The sequence below is a fragment of the Drosophila rhopaloa genome, unplaced genomic scaffold (genome assembly GCF_018152115.1).
Source record: "Drosophila rhopaloa isolate 14029-0021.01 unplaced genomic scaffold, ASM1815211v1 contig_178, whole genome shotgun sequence".
In the NCBI taxonomy this organism is placed as follows: Eukaryota; Metazoa; Arthropoda; class Insecta; order Diptera; family Drosophilidae; genus Drosophila; species Drosophila rhopaloa.
The window spans coordinates 3,132,398-3,148,428 of record NW_025335059.1 but is presented as its reverse complement, the minus strand read 5'-3'; the positions used below and the strand labels follow the sequence as shown (position 1 = coordinate 3,148,428).

The window sequence follows — 16,031 nt, the reverse complement described above, 5'->3', positions numbered from 1 at the left end:
TGTTCATCTTTCAAAAGCGTTTTTGCTAAAGATCTATTTAAAAACGAGATACTACTCGAAACTGATTTGAGCAAAAATTTAAAGGATATGAAAAAAGTGAAAATGAGAATGGCTATTTTTAAAAACGACAAATGATTAGTCTTACAAAAGCGATTTTATTTAAGATTTTTTAAACGAGATACTGGTTGAAACTAATTGATTAGGGTATATAGATTAAAGGCTTTCATTTTCAATACAACATTAAAAGTTTGCAAAAATATAACGGATATGGAAAATAAATAACTTCTGGCTAGGTCTTAAAAAAACCGTTATACTATCGATTGCTGCGATGCTGATATTATCGATACCCAATGTCGAGGTCTGGCAACGCTGCATCACGCCGTCGCAGTTTATTCGCGGCCCGTGACCGTTTGTCGCCGCAAACAAAATGGCTCTGATTTTTGCAGACTAAGAAAAGTTGTAGTTTTTGCCATATTTTCGATGCCGTAGTGGTCGAAAAGTAGATGCAATCTGACAACGTTCCGAGTGTGCAAGTGCTGCGTGGGTTAAGATGGAAGCTGGGCTCTGGAAAACCGCAGTAGAGGTCTACAAAGTGAAAAACCATGCAGCCGTCTTCTTGACCAATTGTGGAATAGGATACGAAAACTAGTTCTCACGCACACGCACTTACACACCGAAAACCTGCTAAAGACGCAAGCTGTCGCACGAAAACATCTTCTCTGGCCAAAATCATGGATCTGTGGACGTCAATGTTCTCCTCGGATTTCGAGGAGGGTGAGGGTGGGCCAGAGGGCGGGGAGGCGGAACTGGAGGACAGTGAGCAGTTTGGCAACGGCAATGACGACTTTTTGTGCGACTCGGAGATCCTGGAAGCAGGCGATGCAATCGATGACCTTCTGGATGGCGAAGAGGAGGAGGATGACTACGAGGGCAGCACCAAGGAAGCAAAACAGCCCGATCCTGACGACGATGCCCTCTTTGACTTCGATATGGAACCCATTGTAAACATATCGGAGTCACAGCAACCGGTTTTGGCTCCTGCAGGACCGATGGGTCTTCAAGTGCGCCCACCAATGCAGCGGCACTCAGTCCCCGGTACTCTTGGTCGTCCTAGATTAGGTCCCGGACTCTCAGTGCGGCCCACCACCTCACAGATTAACGCCACGGATGAAAATGGGGTGCCCATTAACTACGAGCTGGGCGTGGTCTACATCTGCCCCGCCTGCGGTGGAGAGTTCCGGCAACAGGACCACTGGAAGCGGCACATGAACCACATCCACAAATATAATACTCTGCGGGGCTTGAACTTCTCGCCGCTGGACAAGCTTTACCAGCGCTGCAGAGAGTGCAACAAGCGGATCGCCATGCACAGCCGCGAAAACCTGCTGAAGCACAAGTTTACTCACCTGCCTTTTAGGTGCACCAAGTGCTACATCTGCAAGCGGGAGTACAAATACAGGTAATGCTCGGACTATCCTTTTCAGAGTCTCATGCTAAACGTGATTTTCCATGACAGGCAAGATCTAATGGTGCACCTGCGTATGGTACACTGCGATGAAGTGGTGGCCATGATGCGGGAGGGATACAACGCGGCGGGACGCAAGACACGGGTGCGGGAATCGCGCACTGAGCAGTTGCAGCGGGAAAAGAGCTTCCGCGAGGATGATGACTTTGTGGAAGACTTGGATCGTATAGAGGTGCGGAACGAGCTGCTAGAGCCGGATGCTGATGAGTCTGGCACATTTGATCAGTCTTTACCCGAGGAGGTTTCCAAAAAAAAGGTTGCTGGCAATCGAGGAGCTGCCGAGCTATGCGAGGATTACATTCACTACATGTGCCCCGATTGCGGTACGGAGTGCGACACCCACGCCCAGTGGAGCCAGCACATCGAGTTCGTACACGACTATGTCAGCCGGCGGGGACTTAATTTCCGGAGCGTAGACATGCAGATGCAGTGCCTCGAATGCAAAAAGGTAAACTTAGACTGGCCAAACAAACGGTCTGCTCCGTATATTTTAAATTAAATTAAAAAATTGGTTTTTTAAAACTATAGCTGGTTTGTCAGAAGACTGTTCGGAAATATTTATAAGGACTTTATTTATATCTTTTAGATTGTAACCCCCAACACCATCAAATCACTGCGCGCCCACAAATTCAGCCATTTATCTCAGCCTGAGTGGCTGCGCTGCAAACTCTGCTACAAGGGCTATTCGGATCATCAAGAAGTGGTCAGGCATCTGCTGCAGCAGCACCATATGGATACGCTTATGTCAGAGGACGCCGAGGAAGAGGAAGCTCCAATGGCGATAATGACGGAGGATGAATGCTTCGAAGACAATGGAAACGGTGAGGGAAATAACGCCCTCTTGGACGAGGATTCGCCCTACTTTGAAGACGCACCAAGACGTGGCGGTCGCATTAGCAGTGACGATATTTACGAGCCTCACATCGACTACCTCTGTCCGCAGTGCGGCAAAGAGTTCATCGAGAAGAAGCACTGGCGCACCCACGTGGTTATGGCGCACAACATGAACGATCTGTCCAAGCTGAACTTCGAGATGATCAACGAGCGGCAGCTAAAGTGCACCGAGTGTGAGAAGATAATCACGAACGCTTATGGAATCCAGAATGCCCAGCAGCACAGGATCACGCATCTTCCGTTCAAGGCGTATGCCAGGTGTCGCAAGTGTCACAAGTCCTACACGGACAGAAAGGGTCTTGTCAAGCATCTTGCTACATATCATCGCATTGGTTGTGGGCCACGAAAGTCAGTGGGTGGAGTTGGCGCCCCAGCTCAGACGCCCACTCCCACCAAGCAACCTCGCAAGCAGATCGTGACGGTCGCCAATGAAACGTACGAGATAATCTACTTGGATGACCTGGAGCAGGGCAGCATGGAAGAGGAGAACGACTTTGGCGAACAAATGCAGGCGGAAGAGGAGGATTATCCAACTGCGGCGCCTGCACCACCACCGCCGCCATCGGTACAAGGCAACCATCATCGCTATAAATGCGTCCACTGCGGCACACTTTTCCCCACCCAGGCGGCCGTCCGGGTTCACATTAGCGAGAAACGTTGCCGAAAGACAGTGGGCAGAAGGCATCGACAGGCAACGGCTAACTCGGACCCATCCATTCCCACCGTCGAACAAAACTACATCTTCCTCTGTCCCTCTTGCGGCATGGAGTACAAGACGCAGTTCGAGTGGCGACGCCACATCAACGAGGTTCACAACTTTGACAAGCGACAGTATCTGAACATGAGGCAATTGGATAAATATCGCTACCAGTGCACCCAGTGCAAGGACATAGTGTGCAACTCAAAGCTGAAGGGTTTGCAGGACCACCACTTCCGCCACCTTCCCTACCGACTGTATCTTAAGTGCCTGATCTGCGGCACTTGCTATAATCACAAGCCGAACATAGCTGCACATTTAAGAGCCCGTCATAGTATATACGACAGGGAGACTCCGGTGATGATCACCAAGCCGAAGCACGTGTTCGGCCGCTACAAGAGTAGCAGTAGGGAGAAGCCCAGACTACCCTCTCCTCCTCCCCCTGCGCCGTCTCCACCGGGATGCTCTACCTCTGTCCCCTCCGCGGCGACCAGTCGCTCTCTTAAACCACAACCCGGTGGCCTACCCACCCGACCCGCTGGTCTCAACACGCTAGAGGACAGCATATCGTACCACAATGCAGTGGATTTGGACTTCATTACATACTTCTGTCCCAAGTGTAACCAGAACTTTGACTCGCATGCTTTTTGGCGCAAGCATATTGTGGAGCAGCACAACTTCAACAGCCGCGAGGGCCTAAACTTCCGGCAAATTGACAACCATCACTACCTGTGCCTTGAGTGCTACAAGCGGGTGACCGTGACCCACACCAAGGGCGCCATAGGGCAGCTGCAGTCGCACAAGTTCCGCCATCTGCCGCACCGATCCTTCAAGTGTTTAACCTGCGACGGGGAGTTTGTGCGCAAACAAATGTTCTTCAAGCACCTGAATCGCGACACTAATCGGTGTGACAATCGCCCTCACCGGGACTTGGAAGACGAGGAGGCGGATCAGGAGACGCAGTTGCGCACCATTTACCACATGGCGTGTCCGCAGTGCGGCGATAACTTCACAACCCGCAACAAAAAGCAGTGGCGCGAGCACATCAACGACTACCACGGTCTGGCAAAGCTGGACCTTTTGCACATGAACAAGGTAAGCGAGGACCTCTACCGCTGCCAGGACTGTGACGAGGAGCTGCAGACGAAACGACAGTGGGTGTTGCAGTTCCACCGATTCCAGCACCTGCCCCACGCAGCCTACATACGTTGCAAACTGTGCAAGCAAAGCGACGATGCGGGTGCAGCAACGGCGGGCGAGTTTCACAGCCTTCGTGAGCTGCAACAACATCTCCGTAAGCACCATCCAACCGTGGGCGAAGGCGAGATGATATTACTCCGCGAGCAGATCGTCCTGGAGGAGAAGGAGCAGGAGGACGCCTCAGAACTGCCCGCAGAAGAAGACAATCAGGCTGCTCAGGATTCAGGACCGTATATGCCGCTGCCGCCGCATTTATTGGACGATGGGGAAGAAATCGAAGACCAGTATCTGCTGGGCTAGGATCACAAAAAAATCATTGATTTATTCGACAAAACTCCTAGTGGCAGCATGTAATCTTTTGAGCAAAGTTGTATTTTTTAAAGAATCTTACATTTACATAGAATCTCTAAAAAGTCTCGAAATTACTGGACATTTTGTCATTGTTTCCCAAACATTTTTATAACTCAACTTTTTTGTTACGGGTACCTTAATTGTTCTGATATTTTATCTCGTGATTACACCAAACATTAAAGTTTGGCCCTTAAATAACATTACATTTACTTGCCAAAGTAAAATTTTAATGTCAAAATAGCATTAAAAAAGTATTTTTCCTAATTTTTAGAAATTTTCAATCTTAGATATTTTAAAAATTCAAAAATAATAATACTGTCGTTTAGGAAAAAGTGCCAAACTCAAATCGAATTCGACATTTTTTTAGGTATTAATTTATTTGTATTTCGTTTTAAAAGACGAAGATTGCATGTTGCCACTCTGATGTATCAGTTTTTTTTTAACACAAATCGAATTAACCCAATCCACTTCCCAACACTTGTACTTCCAGTGGTAGGCAGAATCTGATAGTTGCCCCTATGGGCTGCTCTTTCATGAGATTAAGTAAAGTATTCTTAGAGATTACCTATAGATACAGACAAACTCTTATTTTGGACTCTTAGCTATAGTTTAACTTTAGGCAACCCTTTTTAATTACTAGTTGTAAGTACTTAAGATATTTATTTCCCAGCCTAATCTTTATGAAAAATAACTGATATTATCAAAATTAAAATAAAATAAATATTATAAATATATTTTTACGATTTCAATAAGCGTTGGATTTATATACCCGTCAGGCCAATAAGAAATTAGTCATCAAAAAAGTTGGGGTCTGTCTCTGTTTAATTAATGTTAATAAATAAAACATTTAATTCTACAACAACGTAAGCTTTTCTTCTTGGAATGGGCTTCAACATTTTTTTTGGCTATAGAGAAAAACTAAGTTTTGTTGTTAATATTTCGGTATAATTGGTTTTATTAGTAATAAAGTTTAATATTAATTTTGCCTAAAAACCCGCCACAAAACAGGTCTCCAAACTTTTTAGGCTCGGGGCACAACAGAAGTCGTTCGTAACGCATTATCGTAGGTAAATATCAACATTCTCGACTCGGAGAAAATACGGATAAAATAGTAAAAATTCCAAACTATATTATCCTATCCTCAAGTCCTTGTGTCAGCTGCCTTAGGGTGGTGATAATAATCATACGATATGTTCGGGGTCCTCAACTCAACTCTAACGCTAATGCTTTAAATGTTACACAATAATAATAAATATGTAATAAATACTTTTGAAAAGCATAAACAAATTGCACGCTTGTAATAATTGCCACTAAATGAATAATACGAAAACAAATACCGATACAAGTCCAGCCCGAATGTGCTCAACAAAAGAATTGTCTTAAAATTAGGCAAACTGATTGCATGGAATGATGTCTCCGTAATTGACTGACCAACTGACTGAACCAGTTTGCGGTCACTCATCTCCCATCCACTTTGTGCACGACCTGCCTCCTATTCGACTTTAAACGTACAAATCTTATGCAACTATGCTGTGTTGTTTGTGTGTTTAGTAACAATTTGTTGAAGTAGTAGTAGTTGCGATTCCTCACAACGTTGGCATGTTGCGTCGATGCCCGTTTCCGGAGCCACTGGACTCTGCCTCCTGTTGGGCCTTCTGCTTGGCCCGTCGAGCCTTTTGGCGCGTATGCTCGATCTGGAAGTCCTCGACGCGCAGGTTGAGCCGCATCATATTGTTGATGATGAATTCCTCCTCCACGATTTGCTCCTCAGGGGAGCGCAGAACGGCCAGCGTTTCGCAGAGACCGGTACACGTCTTTCTGACCTTGTGCCGACTTAGCGAAGCCCCAATGATGACCAGGGCTACCTTGAAGATGACCCGAATGCCTTCGGCCAGAAAACAGTCCCAAACGCGAAGCAGCGTCTCCCAAGGCAGAGTGCGGGTCATTGCACACAGGAACCAGTCGGTCATGTAGAGCAGCGGCTCCACTTTGTGCTTTTGCAAGTGCCGGTACACGGGCGGGCACGTCTTCTTCAGCAGGCCTTCCAGGATGCCCGCATCGTTTTGGATCACCTCCAAGCCGGGTATGAAGTAATCCTGCAGGTAACTGCGAAAATAAATCAGAAAAAAATTAATTTGAAACAGAAGCTAAGGATAACAAGTTCATATCAGCGAAAAAATGCTAAAAATAAAATTTAAGTTAATGGTTAAACTGTTTAGATTCATTTATTAAATAAAAGAAACTAGACTTACACATCACAAACACTGACGAAAACCCAGAAGGCGTCCTCCGCGGGCAGGTGCATCAATAGAAAAGCGGCTATTGGTGCCTGCGCCTGGCAGAAACCCACCTTGGGATTGTATATCGAGTAGGCCTTTAGCACGTTAAAGAGTTCGATCTGTCCGACCTTCTGCTCGTCGAGAAACATTTCGTGGAACGGAAACTGGCGATGCTTGTCCTTCTTGATCTCCTCAATGGTCGTTGGGTTTCCGGGCTTCTCCAGCAACTCTTGGTATACGTTGGGGTTCTTCTTCTTTAGCAGATACGCCCCGGATAAATAGAACCAAGCTTTGGGCCGCACTGACTTGGGGATACCCTTGCGACATCGATCTCGAATCTGCATGATAAAGATAGGAGTTAGTTTCTTATATGATTTGAGATTTTTGTGCAGTTGAAACGTATATATTTTTCGTTAAGAGATGATACAATTCGAAGAGTGTCTTTTAAACATTAAAAAGTTCAAAAAAATAGACACAAATATGCTTTATTGTTCACTTTATAGTTTTAAAAGGGCTCTACATTATATTTGAATATAATATTTTTCGTCGGAATACTGTTCACTTAGTTGATTAGCATGAAAATAAGCTAACTATTCATGTAAATAAAAATTACCATTAAAATATTTAAGTTTTGTGATTCTTTCTTTAGGAAACCACACAAGGGATGAAAGCTCACCTTTTTGTAGTTCTTGGACATGTAAATGGACCAGTTGTCGATCATGTAGAGCCACTTTTTCTCCCGCGCGATGATCTGCGCCTTGGACAGCGGCTCATTGGGCTTGTCGGTGCGCTGGAATCCGCCATAGAAGCCATTTCGGTCCGGGCAGCTGGAGACGGTCGAGCAGAGGGAGATGGTGTCCAGGGATCGTGGTGCCGTGGCCATCGCCAACGCCAGCTCTCCGGCCGCAGCGACTGTGAACTGAAAGCACAAATCGTTACACGATCAGCATGTACGCCCACTAACAGCACCCACTAATTGTGTATGTAAATTCACTGGTACAGAGGTATAGATAAATAGCCCCGGGAGAACCTCTCTGTACTTGGATAGCGACAAGTGCGCAATTAAGTGCACTACTTTTCCCTCTCTCGTGAAGGGTATTAATCTTTTTGATGTGCCACATTCATTTTTCGGCAATCTCGAAACGTTATCGCTATCAAGTGAGTGAACATAAAATTAGGCTATTACGGGGAGATAACTACTAATTGACCATGAAATACGATGGCTACGGTGTCACACTGAATCTTCTTGGATCATTTTTAAGCGGCTGACACTACAGCTTAGATTTGAAAAATACAGAAAAGATAATGTCTACCATCTGAACGATATCATATCCGATCACTTAGTAAAATTGAATCTAAGAGGGTCGTAAACACATGTTGATTGGCCCCTAATCGGATTTAATCGGTGGGACGCTGTAATTACTCATCAGCAGATGCCCACAAACAGAATGGGACAGTGAAAGTTGTTAGTATATATCCACTCGATTCTCCCATGTTTAATGACAACGGGGCACGGGCTGCTGCCGGTGGCACTTCCATTTCCACATGCATCGCCGGATGCTCGAGTTTGCTTAATGAGCAACTCACTTCACCTCAGTGGCAGCCACAAAAACAACAACTAATTGAGGCAACTGTGTCTCCGCCAGAACAAGTGGCTGAAGAATTGCAATATCAAGACAAAAGAAGCCAGATACAAGGGCTAGACTCTGGAAAACCGAGACTTATTGTACCCTAAACTAGGCATCGATCGGTTCAACGTGTTTTACTTATACAATTTACACGAAATCTAAACTATCTAGGCCGAAAAAAGACTATTGTAAAAGTGTACAAGTGCAGTACTGTGAGAGTTTTATGAAAACTCGACTGGTTAAACTGATCAAGAATAAAACATGTGCCCCCAAAAATTTAAATAATAATAGAGGTAAAATAGTGCTGAGTACTAAAAAATTATAAGGGAAGTTTCGTTTATTTTTACTTAAATCATTGTGGTTTGGTATTAGGTTCTTAAATCCAGAAAATGTAGAAGATCGAGACTAAATATGCTAGGTAAAAATAGTTTAAAAAAACATTTGATGTTATTTATTGGATCAGAACCAAACATTGTAAAGCTGTGTTCGTGTTTGACTTCAGTTTATAGGATTACAAAAAGTTCGTTACAAACTTCGATCAAATTCATCATACGCTATGTAGAATAGGGTACTAAATCAGCGAAAGGGGAAAAACGCAGTGCGCGCACACAGATGCAATCTGATAATGACTGTGATATAGACGACAAATTGCGGCCTTCGAGGCCTACCGATACGATCGACAAACGGAACGAGAACCCTTATCGAATTGCGAGGGGCTCCGAGTGATAGAATAAGATCGCAAACCTCGGCGGCGGCGCGTCACCTTAGTGGGTGGGCGGTGGGTGGTGAGTGGCGTGTTGGAGACTAAACTATTCGAGCCCATTCATATCTTAGCTGGCAATTTGGGCTGCCATTTTGCCTACGCGCTCCAAAATGAGCAAGCAATACCTGCGTGTGTGTAAGTGTGTGCACAATACAGTTCAATTGTTGTTATTAACAGTGTACCTTTCCTATACCGCCCGCCCCCACATTCACATGTAAACTTTTTGCCTCACCTTTTGCTATGCTGTTCTCGTTGTTGTTGTTGTTGCTGCTACTTCTGGTATTTGCTTCCGTGGAATGCGCAATAACTTATATTTCACGAAGGTTTTTGATTTCTTTTTCGGTTCGATATCCTTGCACACACTTGCGCCAGCACAAATGTGTTGGATTTTATTGTGAAAACATTATTTCCGCAGAGCTTTTTGTTTATTTTCTATGCAAAATAAGGGAGAGCGAGATTGGCGATGGCAAAGAAGCAACTACTGTGCGATAGCCGATACAGTTATCGATAGTTACTAGTCCAGCAACAGTATGGCAACGTTGAAGGCATTTCCTTTGGGCTGCCAGAAGTTTTAAACGTTCGTTACAAAATATTCAAAAGTTGTTTGGAAATACCATTGGCCTATTTTCGACAAGTGCTATCATTTTTGCCCTTTTATAACTAAAATATGGTTTTTTACACTAGCTTACCTGTTTAAAATGATTCTTAATCTTAGACTTACTTAATTTCAATTATTGTTTCAATTATTGTTAAAAATCATCATTATTTATTTGAGTTTTTAAGAATCCTTTATTCTTTTAAAGGCTTCTCCGCCATTAACTATTTTAGGATTAACGAATAGTAACTCTTCCGGAGAGCTGGGACATCCACTTGGAGCCCACTTTAAGTTGCGCCAGTCGCCACATCAGCAGCCAAACGAGTGGGAAAACCATAACCACCGCAAACTCTGCGAATCTGCTGAGGATTTCTCTCCAGGGTCCAACGCCAGTGAGCCGCTGCAGAAGAACCAGCGACATGGCACTGCTCACGAAGAGCAGCCTCACGAAAATATGGCGCTCGTGTGAACCAAGGTCCTTGTAGTTTCCCACCAGGATGCAGAGCACCAGCAGCCAGGGTAGCAGCAATTTCATTACCATAACCAGACCATAGGTCAGTGGCAAATAACCAAAGCAGGTTTCGTGGAGGATTTCCTGGAAGTCATCGAAGGCTGGGAAGCTGCCAATGGCGAAAAGGGAGTACCAGCTGTACACAAGTATGTAATGAGCGGCAGTCTTGGGTCCAATTCCCTCGTTCCTCTCCAGCTTCATCCTCAGCCCCAGTTGCAGTTCCATGGCCAGCATTTGGATGACCACCGGTTCATAAGAGGTGCAGGTGAGGGTGTAGAGCGTGCTAAGGTTGAAGAACACTAGTTCGGTGGCCTGAAGATTGCGTCGCTGCCAGAAGGCCACATAGCCCAGATAGATCCAGGAGGCCATATACGTGGCCCAGGGATGCCAGCCCACCAGGATGTACTCTAGGGCCGCGAGGAGCACTACGATGTTGCTAAGCCAGGTGATTAGGTTAAAATACACCCCACAAGCCAAAGGACGTAGAAGAGTAAGTAGGATGCTGAGAATCAGAGCTCTGGGCTGCGAGCATCCCAACGATTCCGGAAGTACCGATATACAGGTGAGTCCCAGGAGCAGAAGTAGCCACAGGTAGAACTGCAGTCCGCGCTTCCGAAAGGCATCTCTGTTGGTGTAGCCAGCGAATCCCAGGTAGCCCACTGCCATGATGTAACGTCTGAAGAAGCCACCCAAGCAGATCAGTGCTAGTAAGGCTGAAGAAATCAAACTCTTCCGGCACACCATCTTAGGCCTTTCGCCCACAACATTTATGGTCACCTTCCAATACAGCGAAGGCATGAGTAGGATAGCTTGCACCAACCAGGGAATCCTTTCGAGCAGCATATATATCACCAGCAATCCAGTCAGCAATCGATGGATTCCCCTGATAAACACCAACCACTTAAAAGAGGTTAGCCCCTGGATTTCCAAGTCGTTTCTGCACTTTCGTCCGACTGTTAGATGACAGCGTAGGCAATATAGCCAGCCTATTCCAGCAAAGCTAACTGCCCAGACTAAGACTTGGCGATAGTAGTCCTTAAAGTAATCCATTCCCTTGACCAGCACAGGCATAAAGTTGCAGCTATACTCCAGAAGAGCCTTGAAACGATGTTGTCTCTTGAGGCCTTCAGAAGCCTTTAAAAAGCTGTCCATCATCTGAAAGTCCAGCCAAAAGGCGGGCATCCTTTTAGGATGGAGCTCCCTTAAACGGCGAGCTTGGGCCAGGAGCTGCTTGGCATTGGTCAGCATGGCATTGGCCTCATAACGCTTACTGGTGTTGAGCATTCCTTGCGGTAACATTCCGCGACTGTGAACTGGAGGTGGCAATCCCAGCAAGGCACTCATAAGTGCTGTGAGATGCGGGGATTGAGGACATGCAGGGGCAGCCTATAACCCGAGTCGTTGGCCACAAAGCTGCGTCCTGGCATGGATTTTACATGAGCCACTCCTGAACCCCAAAGGAAGAAAGGAGATTCAACTGCCAGGCTGCATTCACCTGCTAAAGAAATATCCGTGAATGTTAATATTATTAAATTAATAAATAACGTACTTTCAGTTTGTGGGTCGCCAAGATTGGAAGTGAATAAGTAAGCCGTTCTTTGGTCGGGAAACGACTTTTCAAAGCGCTGATACAGGTTCCACACATTTTCTTGAATCAGTTGAAGGCTTTCGCAGGATGGTTCCACACCGGTCATGTGGACAAAGAATATGACTCCCGTGGAATTCAGCAATTGTCGGGATGCCCCACGTAGAAATCTGTCAACAGACCGACATACGGATTCTTCCATTTCGGAGCAGGATTTGGTTACGTCCGAAGCAAAGTTTTCAAAGTTCATTGCCACAGGTCTTTTGATTTTGGGAAAGCGCGTTATAACCTCCGATGAGGTCCACGCAAAACTGTGATTACATCGATTGAATATTGAGTCAGGGGGGTCTGGATTTCGCAGCCAGCCACGAGCCACTATGGCCGCATCCTCATTGAACCCGGAAAACAGGGAGATGTACGGGGACATCGGGTGGTAGGTGGTGGTCTCCGGACGGCTAATCCCCACCAAACCCTGATGCAGAAAGAGTTCCCGCAGCAGTGGCACGTTCCGGCATCGGTTGGCTAGGAAAGTCTGAGCGGATAGGCCATCTCTCACGAGAACCACCAGGCGATCGGCCGGCGGAGGCTCCTTTAGCGGCTCTATTTTCTGAGGTTCCAAGCTGCCAGGGGATGTCGATAGAAGGTAAATCAATACAACTGACAGCAGCAGAAGCAGCTGATACCGCGCAAAACTTTGGTAGGAACTCAACATTGTTTTACAAATTAAAGTGTCTTGACAGATCCCTAAACTTTTTTTAGACTTCACTCTGCAATTGCTGTCAAAGTTTAACTCTGGTAACCTGATTTGTGAATGCCGTGTTCTCTGAAACTTAATCGAAATAAAAAACTGTATTAAAATGTAAATATTGATTGAACTTTATTTTGTTTTTTATATAAGGAAGAATATTTTAAAGAATATTTAAATGTTTCTTATATTAGTTTAATAATGTTTAATCTATAAATCCTATTTTTAGGAAAAAGCAGATTGTATTCTCAGGGCTTTTGTTTTCAGGAACTTTGTAAATTTAAGGCTTTTTGAAAATGATTATTAAGGAGACGAAGTTGGCGCTGCTTTAAACGTTTCCCAGTTGTCGCCAATGTGTTACATCGTCGTGTTTCTGTTGTGTCGTCGTCTTAAATATCGATTGGTTAAAATTGTAAAAAATCTGATAAAGATGTGGAAAGCGCAGGCTGTGGTGGTGCACCTTCTGCTGATCGCGTGCTTGTGGCGTATATACAATCAGACCGGACCGCTGGATCACCTGGAACCGCAGAAGACTCTTTCGGAAATGGGCCTACCCCAACCCGCCGATCGCCTGGTCATCTTCCTTGTGGAAGGACTCCGGGCGGACACGCTCTTCTCACACAACTGCAGCCGGGCTTCCTACCTGCGGGATATAGTTATGCGCGATGGTGTGGTGGGGATATCCAAAGCAAGTGTTCCGACTCTGACCACATCCGCCCAAGTGGCCCTATTCGCTGGATTCAATGGGGTGCCACCGCTACTGCCGACTGATAAATTCGACACAATCTTCAATCGAACCTTGGGCTCCGACGAGGGAACTGTTCTCAGCTTCACGAACATCACAGATCTTCGAGCCCGCCTGATGAATAATGCTTGCCTGACAATGTTAAAGAATCGCACTAGAGTCGTGATATTCGTATACATGGGCGATGTGGGTGGAGCCAGTCCCCTGGATCTTGAATATCAAAAGAAGCTACACAATGCCCAGCGGAGCATCCGAGATGCCTACGATTTGATCGAGGGCAAGTTTAATGACTGGAAAACTGCTTACCTTCTCACCTCAGCCCACGGTCTTAGCAATTTCGGTGAGTATCCTATCTAGGGTATTTGTTTTAGCTTTGCAAAATGTCAAAATATTCGGTTTTCAGGCTCCCATGGCGGCGGATCGGATGAAGAGAGGAATACACCCTTCTTTCTTTGGGGCGTCGGCATCAATCGCATGGCCACAAATGTTTCCCACAATTTGGTGGTCAACAATAGCAGTGGTAGTTTGCCGCTCCACAAGTTGGACCAGATCCAGTTGGCCCCACTTATGTCCGCCTTGATTGGCCTTCCGCCACCGGTCAACAATCTGGCCAAGCTGCCACTGGAGTACATAAAGGTATCCCGGGAATACGAGAGAAAGGCAATGCATCTGAATGCTCTGCAACTTCTGGCCCAAGCCAAGGCCATAATTCGTCGCCACGAGCTTGGAGTTTTCCACAAGTGGCTGCCGAAGTCCAAGGACCTGGATCTGCAAAGGATTGCCCACTATCAGAACCAGATGAACCACCTCGGGGACATGGGTTGGCGAGGCAAGGCCATGGAGACGAGCATACTGGCGATTGAAGTGGCTCAAGAGGCCTTGAAGTTTTACTATGGATACTACCACATCCCACTGGTGGTCACCACGGTGCTGGCACTTTTGGGCTGGCAGTTATACTTGACGGTGAAGATCTCCCAAAACTCACGGGACTCCAAGGATCAACGCAGGGGCTATTTCACATGGAGCACGATTGTCCTAGCTTCGCTGGGACTTTTGCTGGGTCAACTGGTATTCCTGCAATGGGCTCCATTTCTTACGGTTATCTGCCTGGTTGTGCCCTTTGGCATCTGGTGTATGACCCTGGCCGAGTGTCCCTTGAAGGATAACTGGATATTTGAACCGCTGGCCCACCTAAGATGGGTATTGGCCCCCGCTGCAATGATCGTTCTGGCGCTCTACTGCCGTTGTCCCTGTACCCTGACCTATGCCGTATGTGTCATCTTCTACAATCGACGTGGCTGGGTGCATCCCTCTGCGAAATTTCTGGCCTGGTTGGCACTCGTCATCCTGCTGTGTGGATTCCTGTGGTCCCAGAAGGGATTGCAGATCCTGATGAACACCAATTATCGGGTGACCCTGCAGGCCATCAGCATGTTGCTGGTGATCGTGCGTCCTTTATTTTGCAACGAAAATCACAAATGGAGCGTGTGGATCATTAACATAGGCATACTGGTTATTGGAGGCATTGGAATCATGCTTAGGAAGATGGGCATGCCGGTTCCCATATATATCATGGCTGCCAACTGGACGTACCTCATCTATGCCTTTGCATCGCTGCCTTACAGTGGCACTTCCAGTCCCCGATCTCGCCTTCAACTGATTTGCTTCAACTTGCTGACGCTCCATGCACTCCTAAGTGATTCATACACATCCCTCTTCGCCCAGGGATTGATCATAGAGTATCAAATGGGAATTGAAGTGCACAAGGAGAGCAGGAAAGCAGAGGAGGACGATGAGGTCAAGGAGCAAAGGCTACTGACTCCCTCAAAGCATGTACAGATGTCCTATCGCTTCGCTGTTTCGATTCTTCTTTACTTTTATGTCTCATTGTTGGGAACTGGACATTGGATGTGCAGCTTTACCTATTCGGCTAACACTGCACGGCTTTTCCTTCCGGATTCCTGGAGCGGACCGATGCCACTCCTAGTGCTGATCCATTTACTGATTCCCTCGCTGATAATCCTCTCCAGCTTGCAGGCACTGAGCTCCTTTGGTCGACAAGAAATTCGGTCAATTTTCACCTGCGTGATGCTCATCTGCAATATTGTCGTTTCGTTCTATGTTGTGTTCGTTCCACATCACGCTAATTGGCCGACTACACATCCATCTGTAATTAATGCTCTTTTGGCCCAACTGACGGTTGTCTTGCTTTTGATCTGCGACACCTATGTCAACTTTTTCTTCGGAGGACTCAATATGATCAAAATACCAGCCCCGAAACGATCGATCACTGAGGTCCAATCCCAGAGATCCAGGAGCAATAGCCCCACAGTTAACCTGAGTGAGGTCTGATTGGTGGCTTTAAAATGGTCATAAATTATCAAAATGTAAAAAAATTCTTGGTCTACATGTTCGGAACTATATAGTTTTCACTGAACTTCTATCAAATATATTTCCTAAGATTGCACATCCCGACTTATTTAGTCTATGGTCAATGGTCAAATTAAATATTA

At 46.0% G+C, this 16,031-nt stretch overlaps 4 protein-coding genes across 4 annotated transcripts; 2 read left to right on the top strand and 2 right to left on the bottom strand.

Moving 5' to 3' along the window:
* Positions 1-376: 376 nt before the first annotated feature.
* Positions 377-5,401, top strand: LOC108045494 (zinc finger protein Xfin). Its single transcript, XM_017124841.2, has 3 exons — positions 377-1,459; positions 1,517-1,973; positions 2,112-5,401. Exons 1-3 carry the CDS (start codon positions 732-734, stop codon positions 4,614-4,616), a joined length of 3,690 nt encoding a protein of 1,229 aa, XP_016980330.2. The 5' UTR covers positions 377-731; the 3' UTR covers positions 4,617-5,401.
* A 189-nt stretch (positions 5,402-5,590) lies between these two features.
* On the bottom strand, positions 5,591-9,826 carry LOC108045495 (TBC1 domain family member whacked). The gene is made up of 4 exons (XM_017124842.1): positions 9,570-9,826; positions 7,623-7,865; positions 6,920-7,284; positions 5,591-6,773 (listed from the first exon to the last, which is right to left on the bottom strand). Exons 2-4 carry the CDS (start codon positions 7,827-7,829, stop codon positions 6,254-6,256), a joined length of 1,092 nt encoding a protein of 363 aa, XP_016980331.1. The 5' UTR covers positions 7,830-7,865; positions 9,570-9,826; the 3' UTR covers positions 5,591-6,253.
* Positions 9,827-10,167: 341 nt separating this feature from the next.
* LOC108045467 (GPI ethanolamine phosphate transferase 1) lies at positions 10,168-12,749 on the bottom strand. The gene is given in 3 exon segments (XM_017124797.2): positions 10,168-11,807; positions 11,810-11,938; positions 11,993-12,749. Coding segments are annotated over 3 exon segments (2,517 nt in total). The 5' UTR covers positions 12,741-12,749.
* Positions 12,750-13,118: 369 nt separating this feature from the next.
* On the top strand, positions 13,119-15,985 carry LOC108045497 (GPI ethanolamine phosphate transferase 1). Its single transcript, XM_017124844.1, has 2 exons — positions 13,119-13,858; positions 13,922-15,985. The coding sequence occupies exons 1-2, from the start codon at positions 13,126-13,128 to the stop codon at positions 15,868-15,870; spliced, it is 2,682 nt and encodes an 893-aa protein (XP_016980333.1). The 5' UTR covers positions 13,119-13,125; the 3' UTR covers positions 15,871-15,985.
* The last annotated feature ends 46 nt before the right edge of the window (positions 15,986-16,031 follow it).